This window comes from Lithobates pipiens, unplaced genomic scaffold, assembly GCF_037356315.1.
Source record: "Lithobates pipiens isolate NorthernLeopardFrog02 unplaced genomic scaffold, aLitPip1_a1.2 Scaffold_8, whole genome shotgun sequence".
NCBI classification, from domain to species: Eukaryota; Metazoa; Chordata; class Amphibia; order Anura; family Ranidae; genus Lithobates; species Lithobates pipiens.
This window is the reverse complement of record NW_027507903.1, coordinates 638,678,989-638,697,869: the sequence shown is the minus strand read 5'-3', so window position 1 is coordinate 638,697,869 and position 18,881 is coordinate 638,678,989. Positions and strand designations below refer to the sequence as shown.

At 43.9% G+C, this 18,881-nt stretch overlaps 1 protein-coding gene across 1 annotated transcript in view; it reads left to right on the top strand.

The window, feature by feature from the left end:
• The window catches only part of LOC143961583 (proteinase-activated receptor 1-like), a 38,181-nt gene extending 27,045 nt beyond the window's left edge, over positions 1-11,136 (top strand). Inside the window, exon 3 of the mRNA XM_077470893.1 lies at positions 8,449-11,136. Coding sequence (XP_077327019.1) covers positions 8,449-9,422 — 974 coding nt within the window. The 3' untranslated portion in view covers positions 9,423-11,136. The remainder of the gene's footprint in view (positions 1-8,448) is intronic.
• The last annotated feature ends 7,745 nt before the right edge of the window (positions 11,137-18,881 follow it).

Here is an 18,881-nt window from a genome sequence, read left to right as displayed (position 1 = left end):
CACCATCCCTGTGCTATGCTCATTATGAGGGGCTCCCACCATCCCTGTGCTGTGCTGACTTCCTCCTGGGGCTGCTTATTATGAGGGGCTCCCACCATCCCTGTGCTGTGCTGACTGCCTCCTGGGGCTGCTTATTATGAGGGGCTCCCACCATCCCTGTGCTGTGCTGACTTCCTCCTGGGGCTGTACCTCTGCTGTGCATATTATGAGGGGCTACCACCATCCCTGTGCTATGCTCATTATGAGGGGCTCCCACCATCCCTGTGCTGTGCTGACTTCCTCCTGGGGCTGCTTATTATGAGGGGCTCCCACCATCCCTGTGCTGTGCTGACTGCCTCCTGGGGATGCTTATTATGAGGGGCTCCCACCATCCCTGTGCTGTGCTGACTTCCTCCTGGGGCTGTACCTCTGCTGTGCATATTATGAGGGGCTCCCACCATCCCTGTGCTATGCTCATTATGAGGGGCTCCCACCATCCCTGTGCTGTGCTGACTTCCTCCTGGGGCTGCTTATTATGAGGGGCTCCCACCATCTCTGTGCTGTGCTGACTGCCTCCTGGGGCTGCTTATTATGAGGGGCTCCCACCATCCCTGTGCTGTGCTGACTTCCTCCTGGGGCTGTACCTCTGCTGTGCATATTATGAGGGGCTCCCACCATCCCTGTGCTATACTCATTATGAGGGGCTCCCACCATCCCTGTGCTGTGCTGACTTCCTCCTGGGGCTGCTTATTATGAGGGGCTCCCACCATCCCTGTGCTGTGCTGACTTCCTCCTGGGGCTGCTTATTATGAGGGGCTCCCACCATCCCTGTGTTGTGCTGACTTCCTCCTGGGGCTGTACCTCTGCTGTGCATATTATGAGGGGCTCCCACCATCCCTGTGCTATGCTCATTATGAGGGGCTCCCACCATCCCTGTGCTGTGCTGACTTCCTCCTGGGGCTGCTTATTATGAGGGGCTCCCACCATCCCTGTGCTGTGCTGACTTCCTCCTGGGGCTGCTTATTATGAGGGACTCCCACCATCCCTGTGCTGTGCTGACTTCCTCCTGGGGCTGCTTATTATGAGGGGCTCCCACCATCCCTGTGCTGTGCTGACTTCCTCCTGGGGCTGTACCTCTTCTGTGCATATTATGAGGGGCTCCCACCATCCCTGTGCTATGCTCATTATGAGGGGCTCCCACCATCCCTGTGCTATGCTGACTTCCTCCTGGGGCTGCTTACAGTGCAGTTGTCAGTGCTGTATATCACGGTGCTGGTGTGAGTGCTTTATGTCACGCTGCTGATGTCAGTGCTCTCTATCACGGTGCTGGTGTCAGTGCTGTATATCACGGTGCTGCTGTCAGTGCTGTATATCACGGTGCAGGTGTCAGTGCTTTATGTCACGCTGCTGATGTCAGTGCTCTCTATCACAGTGCTGGTGTCAGATCACTCTATCACGGTGCAGGTGTCATTGCTGTATGTCACACTGCTGATGTCAGTGCTCTCTATCACGGTGCTGCTGTCAGTGCTGTATATCACGGTGCTGGTGTGAGTGCTTTATGTCACGCTGCTGATGTCAGTGCTCTCTATCACGGTGCTGTTGTCAGATCCCTCTATCACGGTGCAGGTGTCATTGCTGTATGTCACGCTGCTGATGTCAGTGATCTCTATCACAGTGCTGGTGTCAGATCACTCTATCACGGTGCAGGTGTCATTGCTGTATGTCACGCTGCTGGTGATCATCTCCTGCACCCTCTTCTTTGCCTACCCTGACCTTCCCTCTCCTCCATTGCCTTCATGCGCTCCACAGTCCTGAATTGTCACAACAATTTCACATATAAAAAAAGAATGCTTGTAGTTGTCGATCCCAGATTCACCTCATACATGTGTTATGTCATTGGCCATGTGGTGGGACTATGTTTGCACAGCTAGTAATTATTTTGTGGCTGCAAATTTGACCTGTAGGTTTGCAAAGTTCGCCTCCCATTGAAGTCAATGGGGCCCGCTGCGAACGTTATGGTTCGCAAACTATCGGCCGCGTTCGCGGTCCGCGTTCGCGAAATGTCCCATCGGAAGTTCGTCCATCACTAGCTATAAGCATACACTGTGCAGATGGCACAATACACTGACTGTAATTGCTACACCTGCCTGCCGATAGGATCAGCAGAACACCAGCAATTGGGGTAGATTTAGGTGTAAACTGTGCAGGTGGCACAATACACCGACTATAATTGCTGCAGCTGCCTACAATAAAGTGCATGCAGCAATATAAGAGCAATCACCCCACAGGTGTCCTGAATATTAGGACTATAATATACAGGTCAAAAGATCACTGATGATAATAAATACTAGGAACAGACACTCTAAGCCCTTGTACACATGGTCGGAGATTCCGACAACCAAATCCGTCGGATTTTGTCCGACAGATCTTATCCGAAACTGTTGCATACACACGGTCGGACAAAGTTGTTGGAAAATCTTATCTTTCAGAACGTGATGACGTAAATTCTTTACGATGGGACTACGTTCAGGCTAGTAGCCAATAGCTTTGATGTAGGAATTTGATCTGAGCATGCGTGGCACTTTGTCCGATCGGAATTCTCTACACATGATCGGAGTATGTCCGATCGGAGCATTTTGTCAGAAAATATTTCCGGCAAGTTGGAAAATTTGGTCCGATGGATATTCCGACTGAAACAGTCCGATGCATACCACACACAGTCGGAATATCCGACAAAACGCTCCGATCGGACACATTCTCCGACCGTGTGTACAAGGGCTAAGCGTGTAACAATTTCAGTATAGTATAACCTCTGACAGATGCAGCAGATGAGCAAATGGATTAGCGGTGGTCTCTGACCTTTTTTCTCCTGAAAGTGCTTGTGAATCTTATTACATGTGAATGGATACAATACAGCGCCTTTGCAGTTTCTATTGGAAGCATTGCGCAATGATGTTTTCTATCCAATGCTTGATCGTTCTTACGGGCGGCGGGAGGGCGACGACCCCCCCTCCCGCCGCCCTCCGGTGCTTCTACCGACTCACCGCTTCCATCGGTGAGTCGGTCACAGGATCCGCCGGGCCCCGGATGCCATCATAGAGATTTCCGGCGGACCAGATGGAGGTTCGTTCGGAGGTCGGACGTGATGTTATGACATCACGCCCGGCCTCTGCATATAAAATAACGGCGCCACCTCGGCTGGGAAGCCGTGATCTGTTTTTTATTTTTTTTTATTTTAGGCTTCCCAGCCTAGAGGTGAGATGTGGGGTCTTATTGACCCCATATCTCACTGTAAAGAGGTCCGATCATGCCATATTCCTATTACAAGGGATGTTTACATTTCTTATAATAGGAATAAAAGTAATCAATTTTTTTTTGTCAAACTAAAAAAAATAAAAGTAAAATTAACAATAAAAAAAAACTGTAAAGCACCCTGTCCCCGTGAGCTTGTACGCAGAAGCAAACGCATACGTAAGTCCCGCCTACATATGAAAATGGTGTTCAAACCACACATGTGAGGTATCGCCATAAACGTTAGAGTGAGAGCAATACTTATAGCCCTAGACCTCCTCTATAACTCAAAACATGTAACCAGTAAAATAATTTAACGCATTGCCTATGGTGATTTTTAAATACCAAAGTTTGGCGCCATTCCACAAGCGTGTGCAATTTGGAAGCGTGACATGTTGGGTATCTATTTACTCGGCGTATCTTCACATTTATGCAAAAAAATTGGGCTAACTACTGTTTTCTTTTTTTTTTTTTAACCACTTTCAGACCGGACCATTTTGCTGGTAAATGACCAGAGGTCTTTTTACACTTTGGCACTGCGCTGCTTTAACTGGTAATTGCGCGGTCATGCAATGTTGTACCCAAACGAAATTTGCGTCCTTTTCTTCCCACAAATAGAGCTTTCTTTTAAAGGTATTTGACTGACTCTGCGATTTTTATTTTTTGTGATATAAACGTAAAAAGACCGCAAATTTTGAAAAAAAATGATATTTTCTACTTTTTGTTATTAGAAAAATCCAATAAACTCAATTTTAGTCATACATTTAGGCCAAAATGTATTCAGCCACATGTCTTTGGTAAAAAAAAAAGTCAATAATTGTATATTTATTGGCTTGCGCAAAAGTTGTCACATCTACAAACTAAGGTACGTTTTCTGGAATTTACGCAGCTTTTAGTTTACGACTGCCTATCTCATTTCTTGAGGTGCTAAAATGGCAGGGCAGTACAAAACCCCCCCAAATGACCCCATTTTGGAAAGTAGACCCCCTAAGGAAATTGATAAGTGGCATGTTGAGCCCATTGAATATTTTATTTTTTTGCCTCAAGCGATTGAATGACAAAAAAAATGTTTTTCTTTTTTTTTTACACAAAGTTGTCATTAAATGATATATTGCTCACACATGCTATGGGCATATGTGAAATGACACCCCAAAATAAATTCTGCTGCTTCTCCTGAGTACGGGGATACCGCATATGTGGGACTTTATGGGAGCCTAGCCGCGTACGGGGCCCCGAAAACCAAGCACCGCCATCAGGCTTTCTAAGGGCGTAATTTTTTGATTTCACTTCTCACTACCTATTACAGTTTTGAAGGCCATAAAATGCCAAGATGGCACAAAACCCCCACAAATTACCCCATTTTAGAAAGTAGACACCTCAAGCTATTTGCTGAGAGGCATGTTGAGTCCATGGAATATTTTATATTTTGCCACAAGTTGCGGGAAAATTACAAACTTTTTTTTTTTTTACACAAAGTTGTCACTAAATGATATATTGCTCACGCATGCCATGGGCATATGTGAAATGACACCCCAAAATAAATTCTGCTGCTTCTCCTGAGTATGGGGATACCACATATATGGGACTTTTTGGGAGCCTAGCCGCGTACGGGGCCCCGAGAACCAAGCACCGCCTTCAGGCTTTCTAAGGGCGTTACAGTTTTAAAGGCCATAAAATGCCAAGATGGCACAAACCCCCCCAAATGACCCCATTTTGGAAAGTAGACACCCCTAAATTTACGGGTACACTAGTGAGACTAGGTAATAAATGGCGGGTGCCCTGAAACTATAAAAAAATAACTAACCAACCAGCGTCACCTGTAACAGTTATATGGTGATCACTGGTGAAAGGGTTAACTAGGGGGCAATCAGGGGGCTTTATGCGGTAGTATATGGGGGTCCCTGGCGCTATAAAAAGCTGCGGCGAACCTAAATACCTACCTGCCTAACTAGCGTCACCTGTGACACTAATACAGCGATCAGAAAAATGATCGCTTATTAGGCTGGGTTCACACTGGAGTGATGCGGGAACGCCACAAATCCGCGGCGGGTTCCCGCATCGCATGCCTCCCGGCGGCAGTTCACACTGCCCTATGCAAACTGCTAGGAGTGTCAGTGAAATGTTAATGACACCCCCAGATCAGTTCGCATATCGCAGTGCGATCTGCAAACTCGGATCGCATGGTGTGAACACCCATGCGATCCGATTCTGCTGCGGACCAAAAAAAGGGTCCCGTGCGAATTTGCGGTGGGTGCGGCGAATGGCTGAACTCGAATCGTAGAGATCGGATGTGATTTGCACTGCAGTGCGGTGCGAATCACTCCATTCTCATAAACCGCTGCAATGTGAACCCAGCCTTAGTGACACTGGCGATGGGGGGTGATCACGGGGTTAAACCTTTATTGGGGGGGTTAGGGGGGTACATTAGAACTAAAGGGGGCTAACCCTAACTGCCCTAACAGTTATTACAGTCACAAATGACACCAATGCAAAAAAAAATAAAATGCATTGGTGTCACTGTGACTGGGGGGGCAAGGGTAATTGGGGGGGTGATCGGGGGGGTAAAGGGGGGGTGTGAGTGTGCCTGGCATGTTCTACTGTGTAGTGTAGTGCTTGTGCAACTCACCGATGCTCTCTCCTCGGTGCCGGAACGAAAAATACTGACACGGAGGAGAGATTACATCACTTCCTCTCCTGTGTTTACATTACAGGAGAGGAAGTGATGCAATGCTTCACTCCCATTCGTCAGGAGCGATCGCGAGGGGGTGGCCATGAATGAATGGCCGCCTCCTCATCACCGATCGCTCCTGCATGGATACCGACCGCCGCAGGCACCGGGCGGGGGCCCGATCGGGCCCCCGACCCGCGGGAAGGCAGGGACGTACATGTACGCCCATATGCCTGCCCGTGCCATGCTGTCGACGTACATCGTCGTGCGGCGGTCGGGAAGTGGTTAAGCATGAAACTTTTTTTTTCTGAAAAAAACACGTTCGAAAAATTGCTGCGCAAATACCGTGCGAGATAAAAAGTTGCAACGACTGCCATTGTATTCTCTAGGGTCTTTGCTAAAAAAAACATATAATGTTTGGGGGTTCTATGTAATTTTCTAGCAAAAAAATTATGAATTTTACATGTAGGAGAGAAATGTCAGAATTGGCCTGGATGCGAAGTGGTTTCATAGTTTCATAGTTAGTTAGTAAGGTTGAATAAAGACACCAGTCCATCCAGTTCAACCTGAGTGAGTGTCTACAATTGTCCCTATCCCTGTACATTACACACTCACATCAGTCCCTACCCTCAAGGAGCCCACAATCCAAGGTCCCCAGTCATATACTAGGGCCAATTTTGAACAGAAGCCAATTAACCTACCTGCATGTCTTTGGAGTGTGGGAGGAAACCGGAGTACCCGGTGGAAACCCACGCAGGCACAGGGAGAACATGCAAACTCCAGGCAGGTAGAGTCGTGGTTGGGATTCGAACCACTGACCCTGCTTACTGCTAGGTGAGAGTGCTAACCACTACACCACTGTGGTTTAAATATATAGCACTCGGCACTTTTTATTCCTATTTATGGTCTATATATTTACTGGTCATTTAATTTGGTGCTGATATTATATGGATAGGCACATTGTTTTCAATCACTTTGCGATTTTGACAGTGCCGGGTCGAGTTGATTTGGTGATATTCTCCCACGGTGCTCACTGTGCTGGTCTTAGTTTTTGCACTTTTTGCACTATGCACTTTAGGTTTTGGGTGGAATATTGATCATAGCGCATCACTATTATTATTATTATTATTATTATTATTTTAGTACAATACATCAACTGTAATTGCTGCAGCAGCTGCCTGCCTGTGGTATAGGATCAGCAGAACACCATGAATGAGGGTAGCTATAGGTGTACACTGTGCAGGTGGCACAATACATCGACTGTAATTGCAACTGCAAAGACACTGTCTCTCCATCTATCTCTGTCCGCCGACGCAACACACTACACAAGGCCGCCCGCAGGTGGCGTTATATAGTGTGGGGCGTGTACTAAAGCCCCTGAGCCATAATTGGCCAAAGCCACCCTGGCTTTGGCCAATTAAAGCTCTCCGTTTTTCCATACTGTGATTGGCCAAACCATGCAGGTCATAGTGCATGCTTGGCCAATCATCAGCCAGCAATGCTCTGCGATGCCGCAGTGAATTATGGGCCACTGCCCATAATGTTCGGAATTTGCCGAACAGTCGAACAGCCAATGTTCAAGTCAAACCCATCCCTAATATAGAGTGCAGGGTTCTGGAGTTTGCCATATAGAGTGTGCAGGGTTCTGGAGTTTGCCACGTAGAGAGTGCAGGGTTCTGGAGTTTGCCATTTAGAGAGTGAAGGGTTCTGGAGTTTGCCATGTAGAGAGTGAAGGGTTCTGGAGTTTGCCACGTAGAGAGTGCAGGGTTCTGGAGTTTGCCATATAGAAAGTGCAGGGTTCTGGAGTTTGCCATGTAGAAAGTGCAGGGTTCTGGAGTTTTCCATATAGAAAGTGCAGGGTTCTGGAGTTTGCCACATAGAGAGTGCAGGGTTCTGGAGTTTGCCACGTACAGAGTGCAGGGTTCAGGAGTAAGCTACAATACATACCGAATGCAAAGTTGAGGAGTGTGCTACATATGGAGTGCAGAGTTCAGTATTTTATTTAAAGGAAACATAACCCCAAATTCTTACATTTCTATTGCTTTTGTATAACAAATATTAATGTATAAACTCTTAACAAGCTTTTTTTTTTTAAAGCTATGAAAGTGTTGGCAACATGCTGAAGACTAGAGTGTCTGTGCACATCCCCCACACCGTAGTCTGCTGTCATAGGAAAGTGCAGGACAGGGAGGGTTCTGTGTGTGGCACTGGGAGAGTGCTGTCCCTTGTACCCATAGATGCCAGCCTTCTGAGCAACCAGCAAAGGGCCAGCGCTGGAGATGGCAGAACTTTGTTCTCCATATTCCAACAGAAAAAAAACCCTATATATAGCTATATAGAGGAGGCTCTGGTTCACAGTGATTGTTTTTTTGTTTTTTTTTGTTCTTAATTTTACTTTATATGAGCGATTAATTTTCTATTTTTTCAACCACAGTTCTGCTTTAAAGAAAAGTTAAATGTATCCAGTTTATTTACTGTATTAATGCTAATACTGGGTATTTACTTTCCAGATTATGATTATAAAATCTCGTGTATTTTAAGAAGTTGGAGTGTTGCCATTCTTGTCCCATCGATCTATACTGTTGTGTTCCTCGTGGCTCTTCCTCTCAATATCATGGCGATCGTCATGTTCCTGGTGAAGATGAAGGTCAGGAAGCCGGCAGTGGTCTACATGCTGAACCTCGCCATAGCAGATGTCCTCCTTGTTTGTGTCCTTCCTTTTTATATTGTCTACAGATTCTTGGGATCTAACTGGATCTTCGGAGATGGAATGTGTCGCTTTGTCACGGCCACATATTACTGTAACATGTACTGCTCCGTCCTGCTCATGACAAGTATCAGCGTGGACCGTTTCCTGGCCGTAGTCTACCCGGTGCGGTCTCTCCCCTGGCGCACAGTGACTCGAGCCTGGTTGGTGTGTGGTGCCATCTGGGTCATCTCATTGGCCAGCATTGTGCCTTTTCTCATAAGAGAACAAACCTGGAATATTGGCAGAGACAGAAGATTGTGTCATGAAAGTCGGCATTTAGGGGTTAATTCTAGTTATGTTTACTTCTCCACTGTGTTCTCACTTTTTAATTTCTTACCGTTATTCATTATAACTTTCTGTTACATCGGAATCATCCGCAGTCTCAGCAGATCAGCATTTGATCGCAGAAATAAGAGATCGCGATCTATCCGTCTATCTGTGATTGTACTGAGTGTCTGTGTCCTTTGTTTTGGCCCCTCCAATGTCATCTATTTCATTTCCTACAGGCAGATGTATTATAAGGGTGATCGCTCTCTGTATATTGCCTACATCATCTCTTCCAGTATCAGCAGTATAAACTGTTGTCTGGATCCTCTTATCTATTATTTTGCTTCCTCCCAGTGTCAGAGATACGTCTCCAGCTTGCTGCGCTGGAAGAGAAATGATCGCCCTCCAGTACACATAGAGCAGGTACCCTTGAGGACTCATCCTGCTCAGCTCACTAAGAGTGAATGATCTATTTTAACCCCTTTCTGCCCAGCCCTGGCATCTCTTTAACTGGGTCTATACACCCAGGAAGAACTGCCCAATTACATGACCACTGTGATTGGCTGTGACAGTGGTCACATGATCAGAAGCTCCTCCCTCCGGCTCCCGATCATTGCTAGAGACTTTGAGCTGTCTATGACAGCTCAATCGCTGTGGAAAGATGGCACAGCGAGTTTAAGGGGCACTGATAAGGCAGTACAGCCAGCCCTCCTGTACTGAGCCCGGGCCCCATCAGTTCAAAAGGGGGGATCGGCACCTGCTGAGCAGGGAGGGCCAACTGTACTGTCTTATTGCAGACACTGATTCTATTCTGCCTCCCCCTGCAGCACTGGCAGCTTCTCCTCCACTCCCTCCCTCCAGCTGGGATTGGTTCTAGCACATGTGCCCCCTCCATCTGCTGTTTGGGACCCCATGTGCTCCTTTCCCCACGCAGTGGTACCGACTCCCCTCCTTTCCCACCGGCAGCTGCTGTGGGCACACAGGGGGATTTTTCAGGATGGAAAGTAGGGGAAGGGGCTTGTAAATATTTTATTTACTGGCCCCTTCCTTTCCTGAATGAACACAGTGAGTGATCAGTACCAATCACTCATGTGTCCATTTGTCACTGAAGCATAGTAAGCATAGTAAACTGTACTATCTATGCTTCAGTTTGTGAATGAGCAGGAAGCCTCACAGCGCTTCCTATTCATTCACCTGTACAGTCACTTCCACTTCACAATTATATGCCACTTTGTGTTGGTCTATCACATAAAATCCCAATAAAATACATTTACACTTTGGGTTGTAACCTGACAAAATGTGGAAGATTTCAAGGGGTATGAATACTTTTTCAGGACACTGTATTGTTATTTACATTTTTTGTATGGTCTTTGTATTTTCTCAAAGTTTATTTTTATTTTTTTGAGGGTGACTGACAGTATAGTGGACCTATTTTTAAAGTTTAAGCATTACATAATTCATACAAACATGTACAGTAACTGGCTGGAAGCCTTATAAACAACATGATTTTGTCTGAAGTTTTGTCTTATAATCACCTTACATGTCTCCTTTCTCTGCTCTCCTCAATGCACACCTCACTCTTAAGCCTCGTACACACGGTCAGATTTTCCAATGGAAATTGTGTGATGAAAGGCTGTTGGTGGAAAATCTGACCGTTTGTACAATCCATCGGACAATTGTAGGATTTTCCGCGGACAAATGTTAGATGGCAGGCTTTACATTTTTTTCCGCTGACAAATGTCTGTTGTCGGATTTTCCAAGCATGTGTACACAAGTCCGTCAGACAAAAGTCCAAAGTACAAAGTACAAACACGCATTCTTGGAAGCAAGGACGAGCTAGAAGTGGTCGGTATTGTAAATTAGCTTTCGGAATGGAGAATTAACATTCGTGACGCGGCAAATTATGAAATCTTGAAATGCAGCGCACAATTAATGGGATAATAATGACGCTGCTTTGCTGGTGATACTGATGGAATTATTGCAAACGTATTTTAACCACTTCAGCGCTGGAAGATTTGGCTGCTGAATGATTAGGCCAGTTTTTGCGATACGGCACTGCGTCACTTTAAGTGACAATTGCGCGGTCGTGTGACGTTGCACCCAAACAAGATTGATGTCCTTTTTTTCATACAAATAGAGCTTTCTTTGTGGCATTTAATCACCTCCACAGTTTTAATTTTTTGCACTATAAACAAAATTTTGAAAAAAAACACAATATTTTGTACTTTTTGCTATTATAAATATCCCCATTTTTTTTAAAAAGCTATTTTTTTTTCTCATTTTAAGGCAATATGTATTCTTCTACATATTTTTGGTAAAAAAAAAATGCAATAAGCATATATTGATTGGTTTGTGCAAAAGTTATAGCGTCTACAAAATAGGGGAGAGATTTATCGGATTTTTATTATTATTTTTTTTTTTTACTAGTAATGGCGGCGATATGTGATTTTTATTGGGACTGCGACATTATGGCGGACACATCGGACACCTTTGACACCATTTTGGGACTATTGGCATTTATACAGCGATCAGTGCTATAAAATGCACTGATTACTGTAAAAATGTCACTGGCAGGGAAAAGGTTAACACTAGAGGGCGATCAAGGGGTTAACTGTGTTCCCTGGGAGGTGATTCTAACTGAAGGGGGAGGGGACTGACTATAGGAAGTGACAGATTGTGGTTCCTAACTAATAGGAACACACGATCTGTCACTCCTCTCGGAACAGAACATGGATTTGGGTGTTATACACTTCCATGTTCTGTCCCTTGTGTCCGCGATCGCTCGTGACCGGTGGTCATTACGACCGTCGGCCAGAAGCATCGGCACCCCCTGCAGTGTGGCAGCGCATGCACGCCTACTATCCCAATCCCACAAGCGAACGTATAGCTATGATAGTTCACGGGATCGTGGCGACCTGCCATAGTAAAATGACGGTGGTTGGTTAGCGAGCGTTTAAAAGGCTTTTTTTTTCTATTGATATCAAGAATAATATTATTATGCTTTTCTTTTTTTTTTGGGGGGGGGGGGGGGGAGCAAGTTACCACAACACCATTATCCCGTAGTTTTTAAGATCAAAGATACAACTATGTTGGTGCCCCTTGTTAATTTTACTTTTTTTTTTAAATGTAACTGCCTACTCCCAAACTGTCATTTGAAGTAAAACACATAGCCAAGTATTATTCTCCACAATTTTTTTTACTGTGCATTTAAAGAGGAAGTAAACCCTGATGGGTCTACTTCCTCTTTGATTCCCTGCAAAGGTAAAGCATAATGGACTACTATGCATCGCATAGTAGTCCATTATGTGTCACTTACCTGACACAGGAGCCAGCGAAGTCACCGATGTCCCTTGTAGTTCCGAGCGTCCATCTTCTTGGTGGGTCTCCGTGGGTTTCGCTGCTCCGGCACTGTGATTCGCTGGAGCAGCGATGACGCCACTCCCACGCATGCGCACGGGAGCCGGCACTCGCGGCATATCGCCCCGCGATCTGCGGCTTACCCAGTGCGCCTGCACGCTGCTGTCTACGGCGCATGCGCGGTAGACAGAGGTGGCTGTCTCCAGGTAAATATCTCCTAAACCGTATAGGTTTAGGAGATATTTCTTGGACCTACAGGTAAGCCTTAATCTAGGCTTACCTGTAGGTCAAAGTGGTTTGTAAGGGTTTATAACCACTTTAAAAAAAGAAAATAAAATTAGACATGCTATCTGCCAATAGAACTTAACCAAAAAGTGCATTCTATTCATCCAAAAATATAGAAAATATAACAAATCAAATCATTATTCAACCAAAAAATAAAATAAAAACCTTATGCATGTGTCGTGCTTCTTAATACAGGGGGTCAACAATGCCAAGGGTTGGTGAAAGCAAGGGTCTGTCATCCGGAGAGAATTCCAAAAATCATCCGGATTATTCTCCTGGAGCTCCCGAAGCAAAGGCATATGACATAATTGGTCACGATTAATAAAGCAACCAATTTTTGATCCAAGAGTTCCTCCTTCTCCTGTTCCTGGACTGGATTTGGGTCAAAGCAATAAATCCAAGGCAAATAATAAATAACACATTATCTCCTCCGATTCCACAACATGTCTGGTTGATGAACGGTCATTCAGAAACTAACTGAAAAGCACAAAATTAAAAGTGTGAACTGAAAAGCACGAAATTAAAAGTGTGAATCAACACTCGCCAAACTTCTAATAACATGAAATTAGCAGAAAGGGTGGCGCTAAGGAGCTGAAAAACCATGTAATGCGTCTCTACGTTCGTGTTTGTTGGCCGACAATTCCTTGCCGTTTTGTATGCAAGACAAAATCCAGGCACACGCCTTCAGACAAAAGTCTGAGGTTTTGTCTGCGGAAAATCCAATCGTGTGTACGAGGCTTAACTCCCAGCTCTCACCATCTTGAACCTTGTGTTATATTAAGAAGTGATGACCTTTGCAGTAATCTTTGTGTACTGACTTATAACAACCTAGGAGGAATTCAGATTCTTTCACATGCCCTTTCTTGGCTTGTTCTTATTATGTTCAGATCCACTTTAATGGACACCTGGATTGTGATGTTTATTTTTTCAGTCATTATTTAATATAAGTACAATTATTTAGCACAATGTACTTAAATCGGTAGTATACCCATCCTGTGCTATTTCCACCATATCAAGATTTCATACCTAGTGAACTTGGAATGTAAACCGCTTCCTTCCTTATCCCTTTCTGTGTAATCTGTCCTTTTCTAATCAATGACGTAATCGGCGCATGCGTAGTTAGTCCCATTTTTCCAGCAGGCTCTTCTTGCCATAGTGTTTACATACAGGGGCTACATCATTTTCTTTGCAGGACGTCAGCTCCAAGATCCCGCGAGATCGTTTATAATTCACAAGCTGAGCCTTAACCCGGCAGTGATTGCTTGGCTTGATAAATATGGCGCAAGCGCAAGAAATGGGACATGGAAAGGAAGTAAGGGCGGAAGAATGAACAGTATTGAACACGGAAGTCAGAAGTCAGCATAGTGGTGGCCGCAAAGGAAAAAGAGCTTATAGAATACAATATTTTTATTAGTAAGAAGACTTCATATATTTTTCCTATGTGGTGCTTTGATTTAAAGTAACTTCATGAACTTTGTTCCGTGTATTTTCAGATAGAAGTATGAGAGTTTACTACCGCTTTAAAATCAATAAACTTAGTACTGGATATATATTCCAGCTTGTAGGCAGCTTCATAGTCACTTGTCTTATAAAAGTAGATGTAAACCTAAATTGAATGACATTTAGTTCGCTAAATCTGTTTTTTTTTTTTTTACAATAAAATGTTTTTTTGTGCTGCTGATCTCCTGCAAACTTTTTAACCTCTTGTTGACTGCATAATATATATATATATATATATATATATATATATATATACACACACACACTATATTACTAAAAGTATTGGGACACCTGCTTCTGCATGCACATGAACTTTAATGGCATCCCAGTCTGAGGCCGCGTACACACGGGCGGACTGTTCGCTCAACTTTGTCCGCTGAACACTGTTCCCACAAAGTTGGGATCATGAAATTGTCCAAAATGTCTTGGTATGCTGACGCCTTAACTGGAACTAAGGGGCCAAGCCCAACCCCTGAAAAACAACTCCACACCATAATCCCCCTCCACCAAATTATTTTGACCAGTACACAAAGCAAGGTTGGAAGACCGAAACCAAAGGTTGCCCTGACCTTGCCAGCCACCCAACATCTCTGACACCCTGGGTTCAGACATAATTCAAAGTGATAATTACACAGACACCAGACTTTAGAAAAGTAAACAAGTATTTTACTTAAGATTTTTTAAGGCAGATAAGAACAAGAATTGCTTACACAGATATCTTTCAGTGTTAAACTTTGGTCTTAGTAAGTATATAAAGGGTATGCAATGCAAAGGAAATCACAATGAGTCAAACAATAGTAACCAATAGGTCCTGAAAGCACCTATGACCCCCGGTATAAAAGGGAAGAGATTCGATTTTCTCTGTGTCAGCCTGCTCTTTTAAAATCTTGATGCCACAGGTCCAGAAAGTTTGTGGCACAATTGTAACACAATTTGTAAGAAATGCAATAATCAATATCTGAGTAGAGTTCCCCTTAATGTGCACAGATGTTATGCATAGTGTCCTTTTAGTGAGAAGGGGGAGAAAAAGTGTTGAAGTTCTTGTAGTGTAGTCTTCAGCTAGCTCAACAAGGGCTCAGAGGAATTGCTGAACATGACGACAAGAAATAAAGGATAGTGCGTTTCCTTTTTAAAGCCTTTATGTAGAGAGATAGGATAAAGATGTCTGCATGCGGTGTCTTTGTTAGGTGTACACAAAGTGGGCTTCTGCCTGCTCGCCAATCCTGATGATACCAAGGCTCAGGGGAAGAGGATGTCCTGGAGCAGGCTCTTGAAGAATCTGCAACCAGGGGATGGTGCCTGGCCCTGCACCACATGACACTGCGATTCAGCTGGGTGTGTAACAGTGACGATGATAGTGACCCTCGACTGTCACTTGCCCGCCAGGGGGCTGGTGATGGGAGATCTGCCTTCAGGTGTAACACTCACTTGCTGGAGTCTCCTCAACTGTCAAGGTCGTGTCATCCTCTCATGTTCCCCAAAGTGGCGGGTCCCTGCTCACAGCTGAAGGCCATGCTAGCAAAAAGAAGAGCTCTTCCCAAGACCGGACTATTTATGTCCTCGCCCAGCATCCCTCTCTCTCCTAGCCAGCTGGAACTTGTAGTCTACAACAGCACTGGCTCCAATGTAAATCCTGGCTCTCCGGACCAAATATCCCACAATCCCCTGCTTTCTATAGTTGTCTCTCTCTCTGCATTCATGAAATGATGGCACAATGACCAGGCTGAACACTAGAGGTAAACAAGCTCACTGCAGTTGCTGTTACAGAATGCCCCACAATGACACAGGCAAGTTAGGCATCTGGCTACATACAGCATATAGGGCACATGTGCGCCATGGTGGAATGAGGTTTTGTGCTGAGACTACAATTACTATGCACTCCGAGCACACTGACTGAACAGCCCTCAGTCAAGGCTCCTGATCAGGAGTCAGCGGGATGGGCTCCCGATCATGTGACAGCGGTGGGAACCAATCACAGAAGTTACAGAATTCAGAAGCCTGTATTGGGGTGTCCCAATAGTTTTGGAAATATAGTGTAACATGCTATTTGAAAATAACTAAGATTAAATATAATTCATTGTCCATAAAAATTCCTCCCTCAGAGTCCCCACCCTTCATGGATGTCAATGGCTCTATGTTTTGGGGATTCTGGGAACTCTAGAGGATATCTGAGGAATGGGAAGGCTTTCCATCCCCCTGTTTGCTTTCTCAAAGTTTATTATAGGTACTTTTAAAATGTCTCAGCTAGCTTGTACATTATTTAGTTATATATTCATGTATTTGATATTATTCATTGTTACTCTGCTTATAATAAAGACAATTGTAAAGTGTCAGATGTGTGTCCTGCCTGTGTGAATTGTTTGACTTTAAATATAAAAGAACATAATGACCAACAAACAAATTTTAGTCCACCTGGAAAACTTACACAGGGCTGTGTGTTAGGATAGTCATGGGGGGAAGTCAAACGCTAAAAGAATAAACACTTCTTCTCAATTCTCATTGCTGTCCCATTGGGGAGATTTGACCTCACTTCCTGTCCCAGTGACAGCAGGACCACCATTGGGATGAGTAATGAGTATATCTCTAGACAAATCTTTATTTTTTTTTGCTTGTATATTGCACTTTGAAATATATACAAAAAAACAGTGCTGCGCTACTAAGTGACTCAAAACATATAAAACATGAATACATTCCTAGTGTATATAAATAAGTCCACTGAATGTGAAAAAATGAATCAAAGTTTGTGCAAATAAATGGTGACAGATTGAAGAGGATCCAGCCGTAAATCAATTCACCCAAATGCAGACAATATTATGCGCTCTCCTCCACCAGTTTCACAAGCTGCTCACCTCATATAAGAGTAAAACCAGCAGTTTTCCCCTCTGGGGATAATGAAAACAACTGGCGTGATATGGATGCAAAACCTCCTTTGGCCAAGGCTCCTTATTTGGATTCTGTGGAAACCCGATCGTCTTGTCCGTTAGATGTTATATGTAAAGAAAAAGGTAACATCTAGTGCTCTCTGTTTTAGATTGTTTACCACTTTTTTCTACTATTAAATTAACTCACAAGTAAAGCACAATCAGCTTGTGCTAGCTGCAAAGGCATTCAAACATCCCAATCTCAAAATGACGTCAGTACACAGACTCCGCCCCCTAAATGCGTGAAATGTTTAAACCCCTAAATGGATTAAATAATCAAAATCAAATAAGACTGAATATCACCCCATGATTCACCTGAAATAAAAGTAAAATTATGTATCATCGATATATCTCAGCTGAACACCTACAATCTCCAAATCCAAACATAACTTTTAACCATTTGGTTGGATGGTCTTGTGTGTCTTTTTATCCTGACTATGTAACTATGTAAAGGCAAAAAAGTGACCAATCTTTTATGAAGTGGAAAACTATTGCAGGGAGTTGCATTCCAATGAGACCTATAGGAGAAAGAACGCTCTGGAAGGTTTGTTCCCAATATTTATCACCTCCCCTCAACAAACTCCTCAATGATTGGCTAGGCTGGATAAATATCATTACTCAGATATTGTGACTTTCTACACTAACAAATAGTGACAACTCAACAGCAGCGGGGACAAGTAATCAATGCTCTGAGCTCAGGAAAAACATACAGTGTACAGAAAACATAAGCAGTTAAACACAGGAGACAGAGTGCAGAGAGGTGTCAGCAGCAATAACCATATTTATTATACAAAATAAAATATCGACTTGAGTCGACCATACATAGATTGAAATTTGCCTGGTTCAGCAGGGACTGGCTAAATTTTGATCTATGTATTGGCACCCTGGTTGTACACAACCAGTCTGTTGGGTTTCTCCCAAATGATTAGTGCTGCTGGCTACAGCTGGGAACACTAATCATTGTGTTCTACCGACAGGGAAGGTTCCCCGTACTCCCCACCAGCAGAACACAATAGCACTGTGGGAAGGATTCCCCCATCAACAATAAATTACATAATCTAATCTATGGCCTGCCTTACACATAAGAGAGAAGGATTATGCCTCTGCACTGGAACCATGGGATCATCATATCTCAAGGCATAATGACAGGTCTGGGGAGAGATCCAGGGAAACACAGTGTGGTGTTGTGTGAAACAATCGGTAATCAGAAGCAACCAGTGGCCACAGATAAACTCTGCTTTGGAGAAGTGTATGCAACCTGGAAAACAACAGACAACATGTTTGTTACAACATGTAAGTTACTGACAAATATCAGGGTTGATGAAATCAGAAGAAAAAACACACACAACTTGAAAAAATACTTCAAAAAAGGGTAATTTATGAAAATCAATGGGAAATACTTATTGGGAGTTAAAAAAGACATAAGAGACTAGTGTGTTCCCTAGATCTCTACCTATACAGAGATAACACACTACATGGATATAGCAAGCACTGTGCTCCATTAATGAGCAGAGGGAGGGCTGGAATTAAAAACAAGGGTCAATGAATAGATACAATGAGCATCGCTGAGAAGAGAAAAGCAACAAATTAAGAAGTGAAATGTAAATAGTAATACAAAAAGACACAATCTGATAAACATACTGGAAACTAAAAAAGCTGTGTGTGTATAATATATACACAAACAAGGGAGATTTATAATGCCATATTCTTATCAATAATTGAATTTAACCCTTTAGGAGACAAGGTGTCAAACTTGTTGGGCCAGGGCATCTCTTTCTTTCACAGAGCCTTTTAAACTGCTCAACAGGGGAAAGACTGCCTGGTATGGTTTCCAGAATGCACATTTGTTAAACGAATATGCTTC